The sequence below is a fragment of the Petaurus breviceps genome, unplaced genomic scaffold, assembly GCF_028583685.1.
Source record: "Petaurus breviceps papuanus isolate PSGF00001 unplaced genomic scaffold, PetGlider_PUasm1.0 227, whole genome shotgun sequence".
Lineage (NCBI taxonomy): Eukaryota > Metazoa > Chordata > Mammalia > Diprotodontia > Petauridae > Petaurus > Petaurus breviceps.
In genome coordinates, this window is record NW_027185896.1 from 9,404,000 (window position 1) to 9,428,835 (window position 24,836).

At 49.3% G+C, this 24,836-nt stretch overlaps 1 protein-coding gene and 1 long non-coding RNA gene across 4 annotated transcripts in view; both read right to left on the bottom strand.

Moving 5' to 3' along the window:
* Positions 1-24,836, bottom strand: part of SEMA3F (semaphorin 3F) — a 62,219-nt gene that overhangs the window by 33,002 nt on the left and 4,381 nt on the right. For all 3 annotated transcript variants that reach the window (XM_069095676.1, XM_069095678.1, XM_069095677.1), the window contains exon 2: positions 21,350-21,510. In XM_069095676.1, the coding sequence (XP_068951777.1) occupies positions 21,350-21,473 (124 nt within the window). In that variant the 5' untranslated portion in view covers positions 21,474-21,510. The remainder of the gene's footprint in view (positions 1-21,349; positions 21,511-24,836) is intronic.
* LOC138167071 (uncharacterized) lies at positions 1,421-21,324 on the bottom strand. The gene is made up of 2 exons (XR_011169801.1): positions 15,318-21,324; positions 1,421-15,150 (listed from the first exon to the last, which is right to left on the bottom strand). It is a non-coding gene; the product is annotated as an uncharacterized lncRNA (long non-coding RNA).

A 24,836-nucleotide genomic window follows, 5' to 3' on the forward strand; every position in this document is an offset into this window, starting at 1 on the left:
AGTCTAGGCTCTATGCACTCTGGGAAGCAAGTATCTTAGAAGGCAACCTCCCCTTCCCTCCCACCCCCCCCCCCCCCATTGCCAACAGCCCTAGATTGGATAGACAGAATACAAAGGGTCAGTAGAGCAGGCAGGATCTCAATAAATGGTGAACAGGGACAATCTAAGATGTCAAACGAGATGATATTATATAGTTCATGTTACATAGTAGGTGCTTAATAAATGTTCGTTCACTCCCTCTTCCCCCTGAATACACACACCCTATGCTATTTCCAGGGCAGGGCCCTTCTCCCTCCTTCCGCCCTTGCTCCTTCCTACCCTGCCCTCCCCACCTAGACTGCTCTTTCTCTGTTCCCACCAGACTAAGAAGCCTTGGGGTCCTCCTTCCCTTTTGGACTTACCCCATGCACTCCCTAAGGGTGTCCAGCTCCTTCTTCATGGAACAGAGCTCCTGACCACCACATACCCACGGCAGGGAGGGGGGAGGGCTCGGGTTGGTAGAGACGGAGAGAAGAGGCTCAGGTTCCGGTATGTCATGTCCAAACCCATTTGCTAACTGGAAATGAACACTTGCCCAAAGGCAGTGCTTTGGAGTCTGGGACAGATAGCGAGAGCTGGGTTCTAGTCCCAAGCCTGGCACCAGCTTACTGTATGACCTGGTCCCTTCAATCCTCTGTGCTCAAATTCAGTTGGACAAATACTCATTACATGCATACTATGTGCAAGGCACAATCTTAGGTCCTGGAGATACGAAGAAAAAAAACCAAATAGCTCCTGCCTTCAAGAGACTTATATTCTGCTGGGGGAGGGGGGTGTCAAGGAGACAGTTAATACACATACATACAAACAAACACAGACAAAGTATAACCAAAGTAACTTTAAAAAGGAGGTTGTTTCTTTTTGTGGTGGCAAAGTTGGCAATTGAAGTCATTTGGAGAATGACTGAACAAGTTGTGGTATGATTGTGATAGAATACTATTGTGCTGTAAGAAATGATGAGCAGGATGGTTTCAGAAAAAGTTGGGAAGACTTCTATGAACTGATGCAAAGTGAAGTGAGCAGAACCAGGAGATCACTGTACACAGTAACAACAACATTGTATGATAAACAACTGTGAATGACTTAGTTCTTCTCAGTGATACAATGATACAAGACATCCCAAAGGGCTCATGATGAAAAATGCTACCCACTTCCAGAGAAAGAAATAATAGGAGTCTGAATGCAGATCAAAAGATACCATTTTTACTTTATTTTTCTTACTTTTTGCGGGGGGGGGGGCTATGTTCTCTTTTGCAACATGGATATCATGAAAATATGTTTTGCATGACTGCAGTGCATAATCTATATCAAAGTGTTTGCCTTTTCAAGAAGGGGAGAAGGAAGGAATTTGGAACTCACAATTTAAAAAAACACCCAAACGTTAAAAAGTGTTTCAACATATAATTGAGAAAAAAAATAAAATTAAAATATTCAGGAGAGAGAGAGGGGAGACACAGGTTGTTCTAACAAGTAGGGGGATGTGTGAAAGCTAGCCCCTTCAACTGTGCCTTGAAGGAAGCTAGGTATTCCAAGGGTTGAAGAAGCTTATTCCAGATGTGGAGGACCACCTATACACATTAATGTGTACATTAGTGGGAGATGCTAGAACATCCTGTATGGGAAACAGCTAACAGGCCAGACTGACTGGAAGGGAGAAAACAAGAAGAGATATAATATGAAATACGACTAGAAAGGTGGGTGGGAACCCAATTGTGGAGGGCCTTAAATGCTGACTTATAGAGTTTTGTATTTCATTTTAGAGATAATAGGGAGCCATTGAAGTTCAGGTAGGGGAGGTAAGGGACCTGATTTAGCAGCTGAATAGAGGATGGATTGGAGAGGGGAGGGAATGGAAGCTAAGAGCCCTATTAGGAGGTATTTGCAATAGTCCAGGCAAGGGGTGATAGAAGCCCAAACTAGGGTACAGGTCATGTGAGTGGAGGAAAGGGGATGGATGCAGGAGAGGCTGTGAAAGCCTGGGCTTCCTCCTCAGTGAAATGAGGGACTAGGTGACTTGGAAGGGCTCTCTCAGCTGACTTTCTGTAGAAGGGAAGGGGGAAGGGGAGGGGCCTAAGCAGAGCTTCCCAGAAAGCACCAAAGCTCTCCCCAGAGCCCACCCTCCTCTGCCTGACCCTGGATGGCTCCAGACAGCCCTGCACCTCAGGAAAACTGCCTTCCTGCAGTGCTTTGGAAGCTCCCTCTGCCCTTCTCCATCCCTTCCTTCCTGTTCCCCCCTCCCCCAGTCTCCCAGTTCCGTGGGTGTTTCTAGTGCCAGAAATGTGGATTGTTGTGTTTCCTGATTGCCTATATAACCTCTCTCTCTGGGCTGTGTCAGGAGGGCAGAGGGAGGTGGGAGTGAGGATGAAGATGGAGAATGCAGAAAGGTTTCCCCTACATTTGCACTTCCTCCTCCATCCTTCAGAATTTCAGCCTCTTAGCTGAACAACAAGAGCTGTATGACTGGGCGAGTCATTTCAACTCTGTGCCTCAGTCTCCTCCTTTGTAAAATGAAGGGAGGGGGTGGATTTGATGGCCCCTAAAGTATTCTTCCAACTCTAGGATCCTGTGACTCTCCTTAGATATGTTCCCACAGCTCATGCTTCTGTTCTTCCCCCTCAAGCCCTGCATCCCCCCCGCCCCCAATCTTCAAGTCTAGACTGGTCTCTCTTTGGGGCAAGAGAGGAAAACTGTGGGATGGTGTTGACCTGGAAGCCAGGCTTCCTGGGTCCCATTTCTCCTGCCGGGCAGCAGACCCTTTGAGCTTTCCAGGCCCGAGGGGAGAACACTGAGGTTAGAGAGAGGGCATTAGTCATGCTCTCCTGAGGAACTGTGCCATCTGTCTCTCCATACCCCACAATGGCATGTTAGACCTTGATAAGGGGAGACCCATTAAGCAAGAAGAATCAATTGGAGGGGGGAGGGGTTGTGGGGGGGTCAGGCAGGTACCTTCAGTCTTCCTGGGGCCATCAAAGTCAATTACAAGCGCTCCTACCCAATTATCACCACTAGAGGCCCCAAGCACAGGCGGCTTAATTAACATGTAAATGAGCCTGTGTGTTGTTTATATTCAATAGCCCAGTTAGGCTGTTCTCCTTTGCCCAGTAGGCCAAGTTAGGCTGGAAGAGAGCCTTCAGAGGTGACCAAGGTCAGTCTGGATGCCCGTTCAGTTGTGTTAGAGACAAACTATCACTGCTTGGATGAGGCTGGGTGAAAACCAAGGGGTAAAGGGTGGTGTGTAGAGGCGGGCAGGGAGCAGAGAGAAGAACAGAGCAGAAAGACCAAGCCTATGACCTAACTAGTTCCAGATTGAGCACTGACCTTGGCTCCAGGCTGAGTTCTAATCCGCCAGTAGCGACAAAAACCCAAAGAGAGTATGGATGGCCCAGTGTTGGCCATCTCCAAGGCTGGGGATTGTGCTTTACAATCAGTCAGTCCCACTGATTTGGAGGGGTCAGGAGATGGGGCAGGGATTATCAAGGGCACTGATTCTACAGGCATGGAACAGTGAGTTGTTCATAGAAGATGAGGCCAGGTTAGTAGTGAAAGGATGCCCAGTCAGTGGAAGCCAGAGGTAAGAAGGCCATTGGGATAATCCCAGCTCTTGGCCCTGGTAGGAGTTGGCTATAGTTGGAGATGACTGAAAGGCCAATAAAAGGGAAGGTGGAGAGGGGGATGTAGGATGGGACTAGACTGAGTTAGACAGATGGGGGAAATTGGCTATGGAGAATCATCTCTTGGCAAGGGGGATGTGACTGCCCCAGCCCCCTCGGCCCCTGTAAACATCCAGGATGTTCCATAAACACTCTGCAGGAACACAGCTGGAGAGGATAAACCTACCACCCAGGAGATGCTGCCTGCCTCCTGGAGGAGGGGGGCACAGGTGATGGGGGGGTGCAGCTGAGGCAACCCCACTGTGCCCCAGTGCCCAGTTCCAGCAGAAGGCATCAGACACTTGTAAGCATGCTTAGCTATACCTCCCCTTTCCCTGATGTGGGTACCAGCTTTGCTGCCTTTGAATGCAGTTTTGGCCCTAACAGTGCTGGGACTCCTCCCTATACACATTAAATGTTCAAATGTTGGCTGAAGTGCCTCAGAGAGGCCAAATGGCTTTAATTCTTGGGGCCTCAGTTTTCCCCGCTGTAAAATGAGGGGATTAAACCAAATGAATCAAAGTTTCTTCTAGCTCTGACAAGCTGTGATTCTATGAAATGTTGGCCTCACACAGCCTGTGTAAGGGGTGCTCATGAAGGACCCTGACCCTGTGGGTCTTTTCCCAAGGGAATGGGAGAGTGAAGGCCAGGATCAAGGCCCCCCAGATACTCAGCCTGAAGACCCAAGCCTCCTGGGCAAGGATTCAACAAACACTTCTTAGGCACTTACTTTGTCTAGGTCCCTGTGCCCAGATGGTGGACATTCAAAGACAGAAAAGGGAGGGGAGGGCAGGCACCAAAATAATTCTCATACAACTTCCAGTATGAGGGGTAGGAGTAAAAGAGAAGTCTAAATGAAGTCACCCAGGAATATTTGAGATCTAGTGAGGTGACAGGGCCAAAAGAGGTATGAGAGCTGGCTTCCTGGAGGAGGTAACCTGGACCATGGAAGGCAAAAATCTGAGTGGGAGAGGGAAGTGAAAGGGGGGAGAAAAGACAGAGCAGGATGAGACCTTGTTTTTGTTGTTCAGTCTGTCCTGCTCTTCATGAACCAATTTTGGGTTTTCCTGGCAAAGATACTAGAGTGGTTTGCCATTTCCTTCTCCTGACCATTTTACAGTTGAGGAAACTGAGGCAAACAGGGTTCAGCTTGGACAAAACATAATACATTCAGGGCAGATAAGGCTAGACAGGGATGTTGGAGTCAGATTACAGAGGGCACCAAATGCCAAGATTAGAAGATTGAATGGGGTTGACAATGGAATGCAAGGGAGAGCTTTTGACCCAGGAATAAAAACATCTACCAGGTCTATGGAGTTTTAGGCCTGGTAAAGTGCTTTTCTGTATCTAATAACCTTTACATCTCATACAATAACGATGGGAAAAAAAGTGCTATTATGACCTCCACTTTACAGATGAGGAAACAGGGTTCAGAGGTATTCAGTGATTTGTTTGAGTCCCAAAGCTAATTACCAGTAAAGCTGGTATTAGAACCCAGGCCTTTCTGATTCCTAATCCAGCAGTGTTCCCACTAAACCACAAGCCCTGGGGAGTAGGTGTAGATTAGGATCAGGGCCTGCATAGATCAGATAGATCAGAAGAAGTAGGGAAAGGCTAGAGGTAGAAAAAGATCAGCCAGTCGTGGTGGGATTGGAGGGGGGAAGGGGGGGGAGGTAGAAATCTCCCACCTGCCCCTCCCCAAAGCTGTCTAGATCATACACCCACTCAAGCTTTACTGTGAGCTCTATCCCAAAAGAGACAAAACTGGCACTCACAGGAATTCACCCTCTCTAGGCTGACCGGATCACTCCTACAGGCCTCCCACTGCTCCCTGTAACCCAGGACAACGGGGCTAGGCTGGGTCAGGGTGCCCGAAGCCAACAACCTTTGGCCTTTCCAGTAGAGCAGGTGAGGGGGAGGAGAAGGACCCCCTTCCGGCCTCCTTGCTGACCCATTGCCTCTGCCTCCCACGGTCTTCCCTGACCTTTCCAGATCACTGGAGATGGCATCAAACCTGTTGCCACCAGCCTAGGCCAGTCCAGACAGGGCTCGTTGGCCAAAGGCTTCAAGCACAGCATATATATGGGTGTATTTGCATGTGGATTCATTTTTAAAAACATGTCTCAGTTGAATGTCCTGAAGTTTCCACGTATGCCCACCACACCTCCCCAAAAACAGATCATAAGTGTGCACACAGATGACTCAGGATGGGGCCGGAATCACAAGTTGGAGCAGGGCAGTAAACCTATGATCAGGACCCAGTTCTGATTCAGTATTTGTGAAAGTTTCTCTTCCACTTAGTGCCTCAGTTTACCACAAAATGAACAATGGAGAAGACCTTTGCTCAAACCCCAAAATGATGACGGGTACAGGGAAAGAGACAAAGATATTGAAACAATGAATAAGAGATGTAGAAAAAGAGGAAAAAATGATGATGGAAAGAGAGGGAAGGAGCTACAGAAGGAAAACAGGCAGAAGGGTCAGAGTGCAAAAGTTCCAAAGGGAAAACAGCAAGTTGATGGTGGCTAGGTGGTACAATGAATAGAGCACTGGCCCTGGAGTCAGGAGGACCTGAGTTCAAATCCAGCCTCAGACACTTGACAGGATTACTAGCTGTGTGACCTTGGGCAAGTCACTTAACCCTAAATGCCCTCCAAAAAAAAAAAAGAAAAGAAAACAGCAAGTTGGGGGAAAAGACCCTCCCAATGGTTCAGACATGGGAGTTATCCACTGGGGTTGGGCTGAGCTTCGGTCAGTGGACCCTTTGGGTTTGTCTGTGCCTGTTTGTCTCCATGGCCACTAAGCCTTCAGCTGATACAGACTGGGAGAAATCTAACCCTCAGCTGAGCCGATGGGCCCAGTCATGGCCATCCAGGCAGGTGATGGCCCTTGAATCCAAAGTCTGAAGGGACTCTTGGCCCCATGGGCATGAGTGCCTATGAGCAGGTAAGGTCAGAACACATATGTAGGTAAGTGTACATGGATGTGTGGAAGTATATGGGCGTACATGCACACACCTGTGGTCACTGGTGTGAGTTTGTGTGTTTGCAGAGTCCTTGAATGCATACAGGGTAGCAGGTGGGCCTTCCCAGAGGTACAGAATGGGGAATGGAGGATGAGGCCACCCAGCTCCCCTGGTGTCCATCTGTGCCCCCCCAGATACTCTCCACCCCACTTCCTCCAGTTCTAAGCACACACCCTCTGCATCTCGTCTTTATCAAAGGATTTGGAAGAATTATTAGAAGGGGGGGTGGTGGTGGAGGAAGGAAGAATTCCTGAGCTGTTTCTGAGGCTGAATTTAGAGATTTTTTTTTCTTTCTCCACCCCCTGCCTGTCCCTAGGGAAGGAGAAGGGAAAAAAATCACTGCCTGGAACTTGGCAGGCTGGAGGGGGAAGAGCCCTGGCCTGGAGTCAGGAGATTTGAGTTTGGGTCTGTGCTCTGCCTCTTCCACCACCAATTGTGTGGCCTTGAGCAAGTCCTTTCCCCCTCTCTGGGTCTTAGTTTCCACCTCCACAAACTGGGCATAAGAGCCCCCCTCCTTCCCACCTCATGGGATTATCTTGAGATTCCAGTGAAAACATGGTCATCGAATCAAGCAGGAGGTCCCAGTCATCTGGGGCCTGGTAAGAGTCGGGATAGAGCTTTCTTCCCAGGGGAAGTAGGGACCCCTGTCCTCTGTCCTGACTTAGATTTTTCTCCCCCACATCCCCTCCCAAACAAACATTCCAGGTCTGGCCCGGAAGCCCCTCACCCCTTCCTCCCTGGCTCCTGGTGGGTCCCTGAACAAACCACAACAAACTTTCCATGGCTCATTTACACCCATAAATCACCCTCACTCATCAGTGGGGAGGGGAGATTTTGGGGGGTGGCAAGGAAGCAGATAGATGGGGAGGAATCTCTTCTCCTTCCCCAACTCCCCATCCCCCCCGTCCCCCTCGCCCCAGCTCTGTTCAGGGTTTCCTTCTCTCTGAGTGGGAAGGTGGCTTCTGGCTGGGGTGGGTGGTAGGGCCCAGCCTCCTGCCTTGTTAACCCCTTCTTGGGTATTATTTCCAAAGGGCCTGGTAGGACCCAGAGGGACCCTGTTCTGTTGGCTCCTTCCAGGGGGAGGAGAACAGCCAGGGCTGAAGCCTTTGGACACTCTGCTTGGGCCTGGCCTTTTGGAGACTGGACTGCCAGATTTTCTACTCAGGGCCCCTCCCAGAACATGGCTCTCCCAGCCCCAGCTCAATTCAACTCAAACACTGATTAAATATGCCTACTCTATGCACTGGTCTGGGGGTGGGGGGAAACCTCAGAGACCATCTCTCATAATCCCTTCATTTTATCAGATGGAGAAAGTTAGCCAGTCCTGAGAAGGAATGGGGGGTGGAGAAGGGGGTCAAGAATGTGGGTTCTGTCCCTCACTGGGGGACTCTGGACAGATCTGCTTCCCTCTTACCCCCCAAAATGGAGGGGGAGTGGTTGGACTTAACCTTGTAATCCCTGAGGATCACAAAGCATTTGGCCAGGGTAACGGCAGAGCCAAGGCTCCTGAGAAATCTTACTGACTCCCAGCTTGGGCCCGATGCCCCACAACTGCCTTCCCCATGTGAGAGCAAGCCTTCCTGATGATGGCAGTAGCAAGAACAGGAAGGGCAGGCTGGGGGAGGGAAGAAGGGGGAAGGAAGAGGTCTAGGCAGGGGGTATGAAGAGGAAAAACATTGATCACAGACTGACAGGACTGTTGGCCCCACCTTGGAAGCTGCCTTGGGAACACGGCCCGAGCCAATTCAGAGCTTACTCAACTACAGGCTGGGGCAGAGTGATGCTCATTGACAGGCCTCCGGCACCACTAATCCAGTCAGAAGACCTGAGCTCAAATCCCAGTCCAGTGAGTCTGCTGGACTTTGGACCCAGCTTGTGGTAACTTAACTGTTTAGGGGATATTTTACTTCTCTGGGCTCCGATGATGTAAGTGGCATGTAAAATGATGGCCTCTCAGGTCCAGCTCTAAACCTATGAGCCTCATCTACTGACTCACCCCCCTTGATAGTAGGAGAAGTCACTTCCTCTAAAGTCTCAGCTTCCTCCTCTGTAAAATGGGGTAATAATGACCTCTATGCTATAGACACTTCCCAGGGGCTCTGTGAGGGATGAAATGAGAGCTAGGATTGGGAAAACATTTGAGGAAGAAAAAGGGACCGGATGAGTGTGAGTAATAGTTATAAGCTCTCGGGCCCTCCTGGGATGGGGACCCAGGCTTCCTGCCTTCCAGTCTTCCCCTGCCTGGGGGCATGCAGACTTTCTTCCAGCCTCAGAAGGTGGTGTGGTCCATCTGCTCTTCTGCTTTGGGGGACAGCAGGCCATAAATAATTCTGGAAAAAGATTCAAATACCAGGCATATGATCCCCCGGCTCCCAATGCTGCCAGCACTTTCCTGCCAAAGGGTTTGAGTTCTCTCCCCTCCCTAAATGTGCTGGGCCCAGCCTGATCTTGATCTGGAGCCCAGAGAGGGGCAGTGACCTTTCCTAGGTCACACAGCAATGGAGAGCTGGGAATCAAGGTGAGGAGCTCTGGCCCAAAGGCTCCCTTTGGTCCAGACCCCTGCCCATTCATACTAGGCCAGCTTTATCTCTGAAAAGGACAACATTCTCTACTCTGAGTCTTCATGCTATTTCCTTACCCTAAAGATTCTCCTATTCCCCACCTGGCCCTTTGGGGTCAAAAGGAAAATGCTGATTAGGAGGAAAATACACTTAATTTGGAGTTGGAAGGCCTGGATTCAAATTCTAGCTCTCTCCCCTGCCAGCTGTGTGCTCTTAAGTAAGTCTCTTCCCTTCTCTGGGCTTCAGTCCCTTCTGCTGAGGACCAAACTAGCTAAGATGCCTTGAGGCTCTAAATCATAAGAGCTTAAGGGTCTGCTTCCTCCAGAAGCCTCCCTAATTACAGACAGAGGAAGCCCTCTGGCACTTAGGAGACCAAACCACTCAGCCCCCACTTAGCCCAGACAGGTCTCAGATCAGCCTGGAGCTCACTCCAGCAAGGGACCCCTATGGCTCTGCCTCCTCTCCTCCATTTCCTCAAGGGCCTAACCAGAGGGCTGGGATTCAAGAATCCTCTTCCCCCCTCCCCGGCCCCTGATCCCTCTCCCTCCCAGGTGGGGGGGGGTGGGGGTCCTCCATTCTAGGGTGGCCTTAACCCAACCCTCTGGAAGCTTCCTTTCTCCCCAGTGCTGCTAACCATCTTTCAGTTTAGAGAAACTGAAACCAATTTCTGCCCGGGAAACTCCCCACCCGACAATGCTATTCCTCATGCCAAGCCCATGTCCCTAAGATTGGCAGAGTTTATATAAAATAAGATAAACTGAACCCTGCCTCAGGCTTTATCAAGGGCCTCCTGGTCATTTCTGAGTCCTCTTAGCCATTTCACGACCATTTTACAAAGCACGTGGCATGATATGTGAAAAGCCAACTGCAAACCCAAGAATATCTGGGTTCAAGTCTGACCTGGACAAAGAGGCTTCTCGGTGACCCCAACCCCAATTCATCTCTCAGTGCTCTAGGCAGCTGTCAGAGAAGACGTGTTCACCTGCAAGGGCAGAGGGAACTTCCTCACATGGGAGTCCCTTAGGCCAGTCCCTGCCCCTTCCTCAAAACAAGTCAGTGACATTGTAGACAGGGCAAGAATGATTGTCCTCATGATGGAGCAGGAAACTGAACTACAGGAGAGCAGTGACTAGTCCAAGGTCATACAAGCAGCATTTATAAGCTCCTATTTGTGTGCTAGGTTCTGGGAATTCAAAGACAGGAATGAAACTGTCCCTGCTTGTACTCTAGAGAGCCACAATGTGCCCATATAGAAGATACAGATCTTTCCAGGATCACGCAGCTAGTAAAAAGCAGAGCCAAATTTAGGCATGGAGCACACAGGAAAGAGCAGGGGCAGAAAGGAAGAACTCTGAAACTTGAACTAGAGATGTGCTTGCTGGCAATGCCCAACTCCTGGCTGCCATTTTAGCTGGAGATCTCTGGCCTCCACTTGCCCCTCTGGAGAATGGGGAGAGTCTGATCAGCTCCTCCTCACTTTGCTTGGTCAGTCCTGGTCTCTTGGTTCTGGCCAGCTGGAGGCCACAGCCTCCCCTCCTACATGGACTGGAGTCCTGCCCCCTTCCCTCCCCAACCCTGTGGAAGGGGAGGAGGAGAGGGAGCACAAGGCCAGAGAAAGACTCATCAGACCATGTGGGCTTTGCCGCTGGGCCTAAATTGGAGCCTTCTGGCATCGGAGTTCAGAGCCTCCTGGAAAAGGTTTCTTCCTATTTCTAAGAAATATGTAGCAAGGATCTCTCATCTTCTCAGAGGCTCCAGGCCAAGGGGCCAGGATGCTGTACCCCACCCCCCTTCTGAAGGCTTTGTAGGCAGGAACAAAGGGAGGGGTAGAAGGAGGGAGGGAAGGGAGATTGGATTCCATTCTTTCTCCAGGCCTTGAGATGGAGAGTCTTGGATTTCCAAATGCACACCTCCTAAGGCCTCAGAAGAGGGGGACAAAACAGAGACAAGATCCCATCCCCACATCAACATTTCAAGGAGGAGGACAAGGCAAACTCTGGCTTTCACTCCATTGAGGGCCTCCTATCTGAGGCAAAGGAAACCAGTTCTATCCCACTCCTTGAGACTTTGTGAAAAAGGACATGCCTTAAGAGGCCAGAGGCTGGTCAGTAGATAACCTTCCTCCAGATAATGAAAGACCAGGCCAGCAGGACCAGGAAAAGGAGACCAGGCTGAGGGTGAGGGGTCAGAAAGCTCTCAGAGGCACAGTTATCTGGGAAAAGGTAGGAAAGTTAGGGGACAGGATCAGGAAAAGCTGAATCTTGGGGGTTTGCCTTGAAGGGAGGCTAAGGTGAACCTAGCCCACTTCTAACGAGATACCATGTGGCCAAACTAGTCTAAACCTGAGTGGAAAGGAGACATTCTCCCTCCTCTCAGAGATCAGAATCATAAGAAAATAGGATTTAGGGGTGGCTAGGTGGCACAGTGAATAGAACACTGGCCCTGGAGTCAGGAGGACCTGAGTTCAAATCCAGCCTCAGACACTTAACAATTACTAGCTATGTGACCTTGGGCAAATCACTTAGCCCCAATTTCCCTGCCTTCTCCCTTCCAAAAAGAAAAAAGAAAAAAAGAAAATAAGATTTAGGACTGGAAAGGATTTTAGAAATCAAAAAGGGCTAAATAACCTCTTTATTTTATAAAGGAAAAAACTAAGGGCCTAGACAAAGCTAGTGACTTGTTCAAGGTCACCCAGGCAGTAAGGAATAGAGTCTAGATTTGAACCCAGATTGTGACCCCAAATCCAATGCCCTTTCTACTATAGGATGCTGGGCCTCAAGTTCAAGTCTTTTGACTGGCCTGTCTTTCATACTTCCCTTGGGGTGAGAAGGCAAGCCCTGGGCTTATGACCCTAAGTCAGAGACTCAGGCCCCGGGCCAATCAATCACACAGCACAGACCAGGGTCCCTTAGGCTCCCAGGGATCTCTATTCTGAGAGAAAGGGCAGAGATGGCCCTGCTGTCCCTTCTTTTTTTCAGGTCAGTGGCCCTGGCCGGCTGGTGGAGGTACAGGTGGAGGCTTTCTGTGCCCTCTAAGCCTCCAAGCCTCTTGATGAAAGAAGCCTTTATGAGCCAAGATAAAAATCTCATCTCGGTGGTTTTCCTTTAAATTCTTTATGATTACTAAGAGGCTGGGAGAGCCAAGTAACATGATTTACTTACTGAGTATGCACTAGTGACTCTAGATGCCAATGAAAACCCAAGGCAGGAGGGGGAGGAAGGGGGATGAGCCTCACTGTTCCCTGGCAAAGCCAGATCTGGTGGGGTCCAAAGGTTAACTCTAACCAGAGTCCCCCAAAATCTCAGAACCCAGTGGCTTCTGCCTCAAAAGAGCCATCCTCCTAATTAGCTTTGCTCTGCTGGGGAACCTGGAACTCCTGAGTCCTTCCCTTGGCTCTGCCACTGACTCTGGGAGACCCACAGGACCTGCTCTGGGCTGAGGGAGGAGTCCCATTACCCTCTGTGGAGAGAAGGACTTCCCCATACTTCTAATTAAAACCTCCTTCCCAAGCTTTCCTCCCAGACCAAGGGAGGGTAGGGAGTGGCTTTGATCTGATGAAGAAATCCATGTGCATTTCTATAGAACCTCAGAGAGGAAGGCAGAACTAGGGCTTAGGGATCAGATTCAGAAGGCGTTGGGTTCAAATCTCACCTCTATCATTTACTACCTGTGTGACTGTGGGCAAATCACTTGACCTCTCAGGACCTCGGTTTCCTGATCTGCAAAATTGGGGAGGGGGGGGCAGATTAGAAGATCTTTAAGGTTTAAATATAAGATACTGTGATTACTATTTCCCATCTTCCCAAGGCAAACCCAGGCTTCACTCTACTGAAGGTTTCCTATCCAAGGCCAGGGAAGCCAGTTCTCACCCTGTCCCCCAAGGCTCAAGGCTACTATGGGAAGGAATAACATCTATGAGCCCTGGGGCGGCCAGGTAGCACAGCGAGTAACAGCACCGACCCCAGTAGCACCGACCCCAGTGTCTGGATGACCTGGCGATTGAATCCGGGCTCAGATACTTAGCACCACACCCAGAAACAACTGGCCGTGTAACCTTGAGCAAGTTACTTAACCCCAATTGCTTAAAAAAAAAAAAAAGATCTATGAGCCCAGAAGCTAGTCAGTACTTAGATGACCAATGGGGAAGATCAAGTGAGGAAAACAGGGCCAGGGAAAGAAGCCTAGATCCCAAAAGTCCACAGTGCCAAGATTTGAACTCAGGTCTCCAGGGGCCCAAACTCTTTGGTATTTTCAGTTCCACGGTTGCCAGCATGAATAATAATGGCTCCCCTCCCTAAAGCTCTTTGGGTTTGCAAAGGGCCGCCCACATAACAGCCCAGGGAAGAGAGAAGGAGTAGGCTGGAGAAGTACCTTCCGAATTCCTGGAATACCTGAGTTACAAACTGAGGTTCCCAAAGGAGGTCTCCAGGGCAAACTGGCTTTGCTCCCCTACCCCTGAGGCAGAGACTGCCAACCCAATGCCACTGCTTATATCCACTCACTGGGCCTCAGCAGGGGCTCCCAAGGAGACAGGAGTAGCCAAACTCCCCACTTAACTCATTTCTAAACCATTAGCCTAATGGCAGTGAAGGGCCATTAACTCAATCCTTAACATAATACACTCTTCCACTGAAGACTCCTCTTCCCCTACCAGAGTTAGCTAGGCAGGAGGGCCCAGGAGCCTCGGCCTTGGCTGCTACTTCTCCTCCAGGGAAGGAGAAGGGCTCTCACAGACAGAGCTTCTTCCAGGTCACCTCCCAAGAGACTGGGGCCTGGGACCTGGGGGCTAAACAACAGCCTTGAAGCCAGGAGGCACCTCTTTTAACTTTCACCCCTTCTCCTTAAAACCTAATCCTACTTACAACATATTCCTATGATCCTAGTTCCTCTACTACTTGTAATGTGTGCATAGATAAGTCACTTAAGCTCTTTGGGCCTCAGTTATAATGACCTGTAAAATGGAGATAAGAATACTTTCACCTGCTTCACAGGATGAGAGAAATTATGTATGTAAATGAATTTGCCAATTTTGGCTTTATAAATGTCAGCTATTGGGGATGGGATGGGAGAGAAGAAACTGTCCCTAAATTCAGGGGAAACAGGGGCTGAAAGAATGAGGTATTTTTATCTTGGAATCAAATAAAAATAGTTGCCTTCTTGTTTAGCACTGGAGAGGAGGCTGGGCCTGATAGAGGCTTAGGCCCAGGCACACAGCCCCACCCCCTGCCCTTTCCTTGGAAAACGGGATGGAAAGGAAGGCATCTGAGTCAGGAAACAACTCTCAGCTCATCCCTTCCCCTCCAGCCTGAGGGACAGCTCACACCAGCAGCCAACACTCATCTCTTCTGCCCAGGAACCATCCAGCCTCAGAGCCCAAGGCCCAAGATGCAGCCACTGGCTCCCTGGAGGGCAAGGACACTGATGCTTCTTCCTGCACCCACATGGGGGTGCCTAGAAACCAGAGGGACTTCTGGAAGGATGCAGACCTTCTCTGACCTGGCTCCTGGCTCTCCTCAGATGGATCTGCCCATGGGACAGTCAGCAGAACCTGAGAAGGCTCCCTTGTTGATCACATCCTTTCAGGGTCCTTTCATTGTGTCAAGGTGGGCATCCTCTCCACTGATATCAATCACCATCCCTCAGAAGGCAGGGTTCAGAGCTTCCAGAGTTGTGGTAGCAGAAAAATTCCTCCAATGACATCAATTAGTTAAGAACCTCTCCAAACTTAAGATAATACTATTATTATATTTTTATCTTTTTTTTTTTTTTTTGCTTTTCAGAGAGGGTAGGGCAATTGGGTTAAGTGACTTGACCAAGGTCACACAGCTAGGTTTTGTGTGTGTGTGTGTGTGTGTGTGTCGAGGCCAGATTTGAACTCAGGTCCTCCTGACTCCAGGGCCAGTGCTCTACTCACTGTGCCACCTAGCTGCCCCCAGTTATTATCTCTTTAACAACAGGGTGTGCAAAAAGGGCAGCCAGGTGGCTTAGTGACTAGAGAGAGCACTGGGCCTGGAGTCAAGAAGACCTGAGTTTAAATCCAACCTCAGAAACTTACTAGCTGTGTGACCCTAGACAAGTCACTTAACCCTTTAACCTCAGTTTTCTCATCTGTAACATGAACTGGAGAAGGAAATGGCAAAGCACTCAAGTATCTTTGCCAAGAAAACCCCAGATGGGGTCACGAAGAGTTGGACATGACTGAGAAATGACTGAACAACTCTGCAAAATGCTTTAATCAACCCAGCTCTAGGAAGGAGGTGGTACAAGGAATATCACATCCATTTTACAGATGAAGAAACTGAGACTCAATGAGGTGAAAGCCAGGGTCTGGACCTAGTCCAAATCCAGTGCCCTTTCTGGCTGGGTATGGGGGTGATTGCTTGGCTGGGTATCTAAGCCCCTGTGCATAGATTAGATTGTGAGCTCCTGAAGGCTAAGTATTATCTTTTACCTCTTTTTGTATCCCAGTACTTAGCATAGTGCCTGGCAGCAGTAAACACTTAATAAATACTTATTGACTGAATGATGGGTTCACTTTAATTCAACAAATATGTATCAGGTACTTATTGTTCCAAAGATCCCAGCACAAGGGCAGGTTTCATTCCCAGCCCTGTGGTGATCCTCTCCAAGAGCAGGATAGAAATGACTTCCTGTCTAGAATCTACGCCCCCATGCCTCAGTTTCTCCTGTTGAAAATCAATTCCCTAGATTCCACCCTAACCCCACCAGCAGACCTCAGGAGACATGGTTTTACGCTGCCTCCTCCCTGCCACAACACAATTCTGAGTTCACAGCAGGGGCAAGGGGTGTGGGGGGGTTTACCTTCCTGGAGGAGGGTAAACATTTACAGGGGCAGAACAATGGAGATGTGGGGCCTTCACACCTCCCCTGCTGCTTAATGGGCAGGTCCCAAAGATTGAGGCTATGGCTGGGATGGCTCCCAGCTAAGTTAAGTGTAGGGGTAGTGGTGGTGGCAGCTTTCAAAATCCCCATTTAGTGTCTCAACCACAAGGAATTTTAAATGCTCCAACCCCTCAGTTATCTAAGCAAGGGGAAGGAGGGAAGGGCAAGGGCAAGGGCTCCAGCACCAATATCCATTAAGAGCGATGGACATGTTGTCCTGGGGTTCTTAATTTGCCTCAACAATGACTAGCTCTGGGAGACCATCAGCAAAGATTTAACCTTTGCAGGCTCACCAAAACTTACTATATGAGGGACTCTGGACAAATCAATTAATCTCTCTGAGCCCCAGACTCCTTATCTGGAAAATGGGGATAATACCTTCAGTAAGTGAGAATCAGGTCAGCTAGTGGTGCAGTAGATGAAGCAACAGGCCTGGAGTCAGGAAGACATGAGTTCAAATCCAACCTCAATTATGTACTAGCTGTGTGACCCTGGGCAAGTCACTTAACTCTGCTAGTTTCCTCAACTGAAAAATGAGCTGGAGAAGGAAATGGCAAACCACTCCAGTATCTTTGCCAAGAAAATTCCAAATGGAGTCATGAAGAGTCAGCCTAGACTGAATAACAACAAAAAGTGAGAATCAGGACAGGTAAGATATGAAAAACTTTGTGGACCTTCAAGTGCTTTTTTTGTAGTAGCAAAAGCTCAAAATGAAACAACTGATGGGGAATGGCTACCCAAACTGTGGTGGTGTATGAGAAATGAAATGAGAAATACAAACATTCCATAGAAGCAACAGAAGACTTGTATGAATTGATGCAAAGTGATAGAAGCAGAACCAGGAAAGTAACATATACAATGCAACAATGCAAACGGAAAAAACAACTCAATTGAAACTGAATGCTGTAAGATGATTATGATCAAGCTTGGCTCCCCAAAGAGATAGGAGTATTTAACACCCTCCCTTCATTGCTGAGGTGGTGGACTATGGGGGTGGTAAACATAATACAGTGTGTCCCAAAAGTCTTAATGCACTTTTAAGCTTCAATAGTTTAATTACCCATGACTCCTCCTTCACAGGCTCCTAAGGTTTGATGGCTTAAAAGCCCATTAAGACTTCTGGATCACCCCAGATATACCAACTTCAGTAATGTGGTAGATAAGTAGGTAACTTTGCCAATTCTCTCTCTCTTTATTTTTCTTTTCTTTAGGAGGCGAGGAGAGTGTCTTAGGAAATGAAGGTGATAGAAAAACAAGAATATCAATATCAATAACTAAAAAAAAAACTCCAACAGACCTTCAAGTGCTATTTAAAGACAGCTATTATTGACTTTATTATTCTAGTTCATCTGCCCCCTCCTCTCTAATCTCACAGTTACCATCTTAGTTTAGGTTCTCATTTCTTCTTGCCTTTCACCTCTAAGAGCCTGCTATCCAGTCTACCTGGCTCCAGTCCCTCCTCCCTCCAGTCCATTCTCTATATCATCAGAAGATTGAAAGCTGAAAGGGAACTTAGATTATCTATCCTCACCTCTTGGTGGGTTCTATTCGTAAGCATCTCTGAGTGCAGGAATCTTCCCACCAAGGTTCAGCTCAGGGACCACCTTTCCTACATGAAGTCCCAGAACACACACACACACACACACACACACACACACACAATGGCTGGACCTCTCCTCTCCTTTATATCCACATCAATCTCAGAGGACGCCTAGGTGCCTCCTGGGTAGCAGGTACAGTGCTTAGCACTGAGGACACACAGACAAAAAAAAAAGACCATAGCAGACCTCCAGAAGCTGGCATTTCCTGGAGGAGATACATCTACATAGCTAATAAATACAAATAGATATCTACAATGTAAACACAATTTATTTGCAGGGCAAGAACTGGGGGCTGTTTCATGGAGAGGGACCAGGAAAGAGCCCAGGGAGGAAGCCTGGCCAGAACTGAGGTCTGAAGAAAACTAGGAATTATTTCTAAGAGGTGGAGATGAGGAGACAGTGCATTCCAGACCTGAGTGAGGGCCTAAGCAAAGCCTGTGAGCCAGGAGATCCAATATACTAGATGAGGAACAGGGATTGGGCAGTGGGGCTGGACCTTGGGAGTGCAGGAAGGGAGTAATGGGCCAGAAGACTTTAAACAGAAAAGTTTGCATTTAATCCCAGAGGCATCAGAGTGCCCCTGAGGCAGGGAAGCGATGGTCAGATACCTTGGCAGAATTATTCTTCTGCATATCTCTTACATTGGGGAATAAGCTTCTTCAGAGCAAGACTCTATTAAATCTACCTTTATATTATTTAGGGTCTTGAACGTATTGTAATAAATGCTCATTAAATTAAATTGTCAACATTTAAAAAATGATGTTAATTTTTTTACATGCAATTGGGAAAGACTTCATGAAATAAATAAAAATATATTAAAAAGAAAAGCAATAAATTAAATTGGGAAAGGAGGTACACCAAAGGAATTGAGATTTGGGGAAATGATTTACAAAGATTCCTAAATCCTGGTCAAAATTCACTTCTTTCAGGAAGCCCACTACTGTACTTCCCCCACCCCCACCCCCTTCTGCCTAGACACCTATGGGATCCCTACATTTCAAAGCTCAGGACTGTCAGAGGTCATCCAAGCTACTCAATTCTATTTTGCAGGTGGAGAAACTGAAGCCAACTGTTGCATTCTATTTACTAAGAATTCTTTTTCCTCTTATGAGCTACCTTTCCCCTGTGACCAAAGGGCTCCTGGGGTGGGGGAGTGGGTGCTTCTGCTTCTGGCTCACTGAGGCTGGGGTCCTTTATATTCTATCCTCCTAACTCCTCCCACAAACTGAGGCCTTCATCAGGGTGAGGGTGAGGCTCTATCCCTTTCCCCTGGTTTTTCCCTGGCACAGGAGCTCTTAGCCAGGATCCCCCCCCCTCCTCCAGAATGGGGAAGAAGAGTTGGCTCTGCTTGGTCTCAGTCCAGGTTCCTGCCTTTGTTTTTTATCTACTCTCCAACACTGATCTGCTCCCTCCTTATCAGGGCCAGACTGAGTTGGCCCCTTACTCCATCATCTCTTGTCATAGAGTGTCCGGACAGAGATGGAAACTTGGTCTCAGAGTTCAGAGCCAGGCATCCCTCTCACCTCTATATCAGCTCCCCAGTTCTCACCCCAGCCTCAACTCCCCTCTGATGCCTCTGGGTGTGCCTAGGGAGGCCCCTTCCCATTAGGGAACAGCAGTGGAAACATGACTGTCCCTTTTCCCATTTTACAGATGAGGAAACTGAGGCCCAGAGGTGAAGGGTTTTGCTCCCAGTTAAATGGCTTGTCAAGTGTTCTGCTTCTAAATACAGGGCGTTTTCCACCATGCTCTCCAGGAAACCAAGAGGCCATTCTTTCATGGGTCAGCACTGATTGAGGAGCATTTCATCATTCAGGTAGCAGCCCAAGGCACTTAACACTAAGCTAAGCATGGCTGTGAAGGGGCAAGGAGAAGGAGAAGAATGAGGGGTCTGCCAGAGCTAAGGACTGGCTATGTAGGCAGAAGGGAAAAGGAAGAGAGGGGTTGGCCCAAGTCAGCATCCCTCCGATTTATTAATCAGCTGCTGTGCAAAAGTGGGGCCAAGGAGCCGGGCGGAGGTGTCAGCAGAATAAATCTCTCACCTTTTGGGGCCTGGGCTGGCCATTGAGGAGGCGGGGGAGTTGAGGGGATTTCACAGTCCTAAGCGATTAACTCTTCCTCCTCCCATTTCTCAAACCCACAGATCAGCAGTTTCCGTGGCTCCTGGCCCCTGTCCCCCACCCACCCCCGCTGAGCCTCACCAGAGGGAAAGAGACTGAACACAAAAGTTATCGAGGCAGAAAAGCTGATTAAAGACAGCTCACTTCCCTGATCTGTTGGCAATACCAGCTCTGGAAATGGTCCTGTCCAGAGAGGACTCAGCCAGAGAGCTTCAGGGAGGTAAGCAAAGAAAGGACGAGTCCTGGGGCCTACCGCTCACTGGGCCCAGCCACCTTAGCCAAGCTGCACAGCCCCCTCCCTCTGTAAGGGTGACCACATCTTTCCCAGCCCTGGGAGTCTCAGGTCCATAGATACCAAGTGCATCCAAATGTCCTTGGTAAGGGGAAAAATGCCCTGACATCTGGATCTACACGGAAGCTTAGAAAATCTTTAACAAAGCCATCAGTATGAGCACATATCACCCCAGTGATTTTTCTGGGTCCCAATTTCAACCAGGTCCCAGTGGATAGAATCCAATCCAATCCCACCCCCTAGCAAGGTTCCCCTGATCAATCCAGCTCACCTTAGACCTCTCCCCCATCCCACCCATGGTCCTTTACATCTTAATCACACACCTAGCCATTAGCACAACCATGGAATCATAGAGAGCTTGGGGAGCCTATAGAGAGGAAGACTAGATGCCAGAGGAGGGAAAGTGACCTAAATCATACAGGAAGTTGGTGGCAGAGTAAGGACTGGAACAGCCCCCCTCATTCCCAGTCCAATTCCTCCTACTGTACCAGCTGCCTGTTGTCATTGGTTCTCTGTGCCCTGGGTGCGGGTTCTGCCTCCCATCCCGGACTGTGAGCTCTTTGAAGGCCGAGCCTCCACCCACTCCTTCTCTGCCTGCTCGAGCCCCATCCCCATAAAATGGATTGGAGAACAGGGCTGAGCAGCCAGAGGGCTCAGCCCAGGCCTGTTGAGTGGCTGATAGGCTCTCTGACTGCTATCTAATACTATCATCCAGTAAAGACAAATGAGAAGCCCAAGAACCGCTAGGAGGGGAGGACGGGTGAGGCGAGCCCGGCCACCGCCACGCTGCTGACCTCCCAAGCCATTAGCCCATTGTGTCCAGGGACCGAGGAGAGGCATTCTTCTCCCTAGCCTAGCTCTCAGGAGGCCCAGACTGACCCTGTCACCTCTTAATCCTCCATGTCCATGGACTGGGGACAGCGCCATGAGAAATCTCAAGCCCCTTCCACCATCAGAGAACCCAAATGTTGCTCTGCTTGGGTTCCATAGCACAAAATCTTTCTTGCCTCACTTAGTCTGCCTCAAACAAAGGTGAGGTTGGGTCTGCCTTGCCAAGGCCTGTACAGATGAAGGGGAAGCCTGAGTTTCTATTCTGACCAAAGAGGATTACTAAAATGGTGAATTCACAGGTATGGATGATTGAGAACCATCTCTTACCTTTGAAGGAGAGCTGGACCCTGGGGGTGGCAAAGAGGTAGTCCTTGGTGAGGGCAGCAGGCCAGGCCCCAGTCAGCAGGGAGGCCCAGAAGAAGAGGACAGTGGCGGGCATGATGGGGTGCATCCGAGGGTGAGGGAGGCAAACGTGGCCCCCGGGATACCTGGAGACAGAATCTGGGTCAGGATGGACAGACACCTCCCACACAAGAGACGCATGTGGTTATACTACCACCACGGCCGCCACTAGTGGGACCAAAAGAACAATCTCAACAGAGGTTTAACTAGGGAGAGCCCCGACCAATAGGGTTGTCTTGGTCTATGCCTTCTGGACAAAGAGGCCTTGTTGTCAATATCTCCGGCACTCCCCACCCCACCCCCCACCTGTTTACCTATCCTGGCCCAGCAAACCTAGTTCAAGGCTAATGCTCTGGGGTCTGTCTCCCCCAGAAGTCCCCCCATTCTCCCTATCTTCCTCACCTCCAAATAGAAGGAGGGTCTGGTCCTTTGTCAAAGAAGCCTAAACCACTCTTATCAGACCAAAGGAATCAGGAGGGTCCCCCTCCCCCACCCTCGACAAAAGGGGCTGCTCCCCTTCCAGCCAGGAAAGAAAAAGAAAAGAGATGGGGCCATTCTCGGCCACCTCAGCCAAGCATCTCCTCCCAACTCAAAAAACCTGGATTTGATTATTGAAGGCAGTTGGGGGGGGGGGGGGGACGGAATGGAGAAGTGGGAGGAAGGGAGAGAGACAAGTAGGTGGGGGTGGGGGGAGACACAGAGAGAGACAGACTGACAAAGATACCCAGTGAAATAGAAGAAGGGTTAGAAAGGGGGGCAGAAGAAGCCTCCAACGCAGGAAGAATTCTGAGCCTGCCATTGGGGGAATCACTTGCAACTGTAGCAAGAGAAATGGAGATCAGAGGCAAAGGAGAACTTCCGGGCTAGGTCAGATTCTCTGGGCACAATGAGGAGGAAGATGGGCCAAAAGCTGGAGCAGGGGCCAAGGAATGGGCTCCCACTTCCCATCAGCACCTGCTCTTTGCCCAGAGTCATCTCAGCCAGTGCCCCAGCACAGCTTTCACCCCCCGACTCATCTCCCCCACTCCCCAAACCAGCCCCACTTCAAATCTGTGTTTTTCAAATATTGTCTCCCCAGCAGGCTGGCTGTTTGGGGAACGCCGCCCACACCAGGTGTCCAAGCAGACTGCTTCCTAACCAGACTGTGCCGATTGGCAGAAGCAGTGGTGCCAACTCCCTCCCACTGTGGGGAGGGGTTACTTGGCATAGAAATCCAAGCCCCCCCCCCCACCCCCCCCCAGGCCTGGAACCTGCTCAGTCCTACATTCTCCTGGCAGGACTCCAGGGAATTAGACCTTGACCTTTTGGGTGACTGGAGGGAAATATATCGAGGGGCTCTTCAAGACCATTAGTACAATTCCCTCATTTTACAGATGTGGAAACTGAGGCCCAGAAATAGGAAGGAACCTACTTAGAGTCAAATAGGTAAGAAACAGCAGGGATGGGGAATTTGAACTGAGATTTTCTTCTTGCTTTTTGGAGGGCAATTGGGGCTAAGTGACTTGCCCAAAGTCACACGGCTAGTGTGTCAAGTGTCTGAGCCCAGATTTGAACTCAGGTCCTCCTGATTCCAGGGCCGGTGGGTGCTCTATTCACTGCACCACCTAGCGGCCCCAACCCAGATTTTCTGATTGTACATCCACTACCCTAGCTAGGCCAAGTCTCTTTGCCCAGCTGTTAAATGAATGAGGCATCTGGAAGGCAGGCCTCTGTATTCAGTATTTGTCACGATCTTGATTTAGACTTAAGGGGTGAATTGGTAAGTGAAGGGCTGAGGACTAAGAGGGTCTCAGGAACTCAAGGGTGGAGGTGGGGGGCCAAAGTGCCTGCTTAAGACTGTGTGACCTTGACTAAGTCCTTTCCCTTCTTTGGGCCTTAATTACCTTGTCTCATAAACCAAGGGGGTTAATAATCTGGCTTCTACTCCTCCCCTCCATCCAGCTTTGGTAATGAAGTTTCTGACAAAGTGTGTCATTGAAACACAGCCTTTTAATTAATTAAATTAATGAGATGTGAGGCATTCTACAAATGCCTCAATTCTGGCTAAGAAAACAAACAAGGGGGTTAGACTAACTGATCATTAAGAGCTCTTTATTCTGTTCTAAGGGCATTGGCATTGGAGTTCGGAGACTTGGGATCTGCCACTCACCAGCTCTGGGTGACCCCTAGGCAAACCAGTCCTTTCTGAGCCTCGGTCAACTCCTTTGTAGAAAGAGAGGTTGGATAGAATGAACTCTTAAGGATCATCTATTTCAAGCCTGATGGGGCCTTGTGCTGGCCATCCAGGCCAACCCCCTCATTTTACAGATAAGGAAATCGAGGCCCCAAAAGGTAATGACTGGACTGTAACCACAAGGAGAACAAGCAGCAAAGCTTAGATCTGTTTGCAAGCCTTCAGACTACAAATCCAGCACAATGTTTTCAGGCCCTGAACTGTCAAGGTTAGTGATGCTAACCTCGGTTAGTGGGTCTGTCCCTGTGGCAGAGGGGAGGAAAGAAGGAACAATGGGAGCCAGGGACCCTTGGTTCCTGCCTTTTAGACATGGAAGACTCAGAACATTATAGCTGGAAGGAAACTATGGAGCGTTAGCCCTTGGTTTTACAGGTAGAGAAACTGAGGCCTGAGATAGGACAGGATTGGCTTAAATTCAGGCATCCAGTTAGTGGCAGAGTTGGGAATCTTCACACTCCATTGGAAAAAAAAACATTCAAAAGCCCCTGGCATATCAAATTCCCTCTTACCTCTCCCAATAATATCTTCAGGGAAACAAGAACAGGTACCTCAAGCCCTTTCCAGAGCTGGGCAGAAGAGAGGGAGAGAAACAGTTCACCAGGAATCAAGCAGATAAATATCAGATTGGAAGAGAGGTGGGTCACTGGCTCCCCAACTGGCCACAGAGCCATCCTGTACCTCAGTTTCCATGACTGTAAGCTGCCTCTCAGCAGGGGAGGAAAAGGGTTAAACTATATAGAGATTTTTGGAAAGATCAGAGCAGAAGAAAGGAAGAAAGACCTGGGAAGCAGGGGTACTCCCATCGTCCTGGCCTACCCCCACCCCACAATATATATATTCCTAAGTAGCTCTGTCCCTTTAAGCAGGGTGGAGGGAGGTGGGAAGGGGCCACCCCGTTCCAGAGCAGGGATTCTGTGTGTTTCTTTAACCTGTCAAATTGAGACAAGTTGATGAAGCTGCATTTTATCCTGGGGCTGAAGCCAGGGGCCCTCAGCAATCCTGACAGGGACACCCCTACTCCCCCACCCACTGCACTGAACAGCCTGCCTGCCCAGCCCCCACCAGCCTGGGTGGAGGTAGGAGAGAGAGATTGAGGAGAGAGGGAGAGGGAGAGGGAGAGAAAGAGAGAGAAAGAGAGAGAGAGAGAGAGAGAGAGAGAGAGAGAGAGAGAGAGAGAGA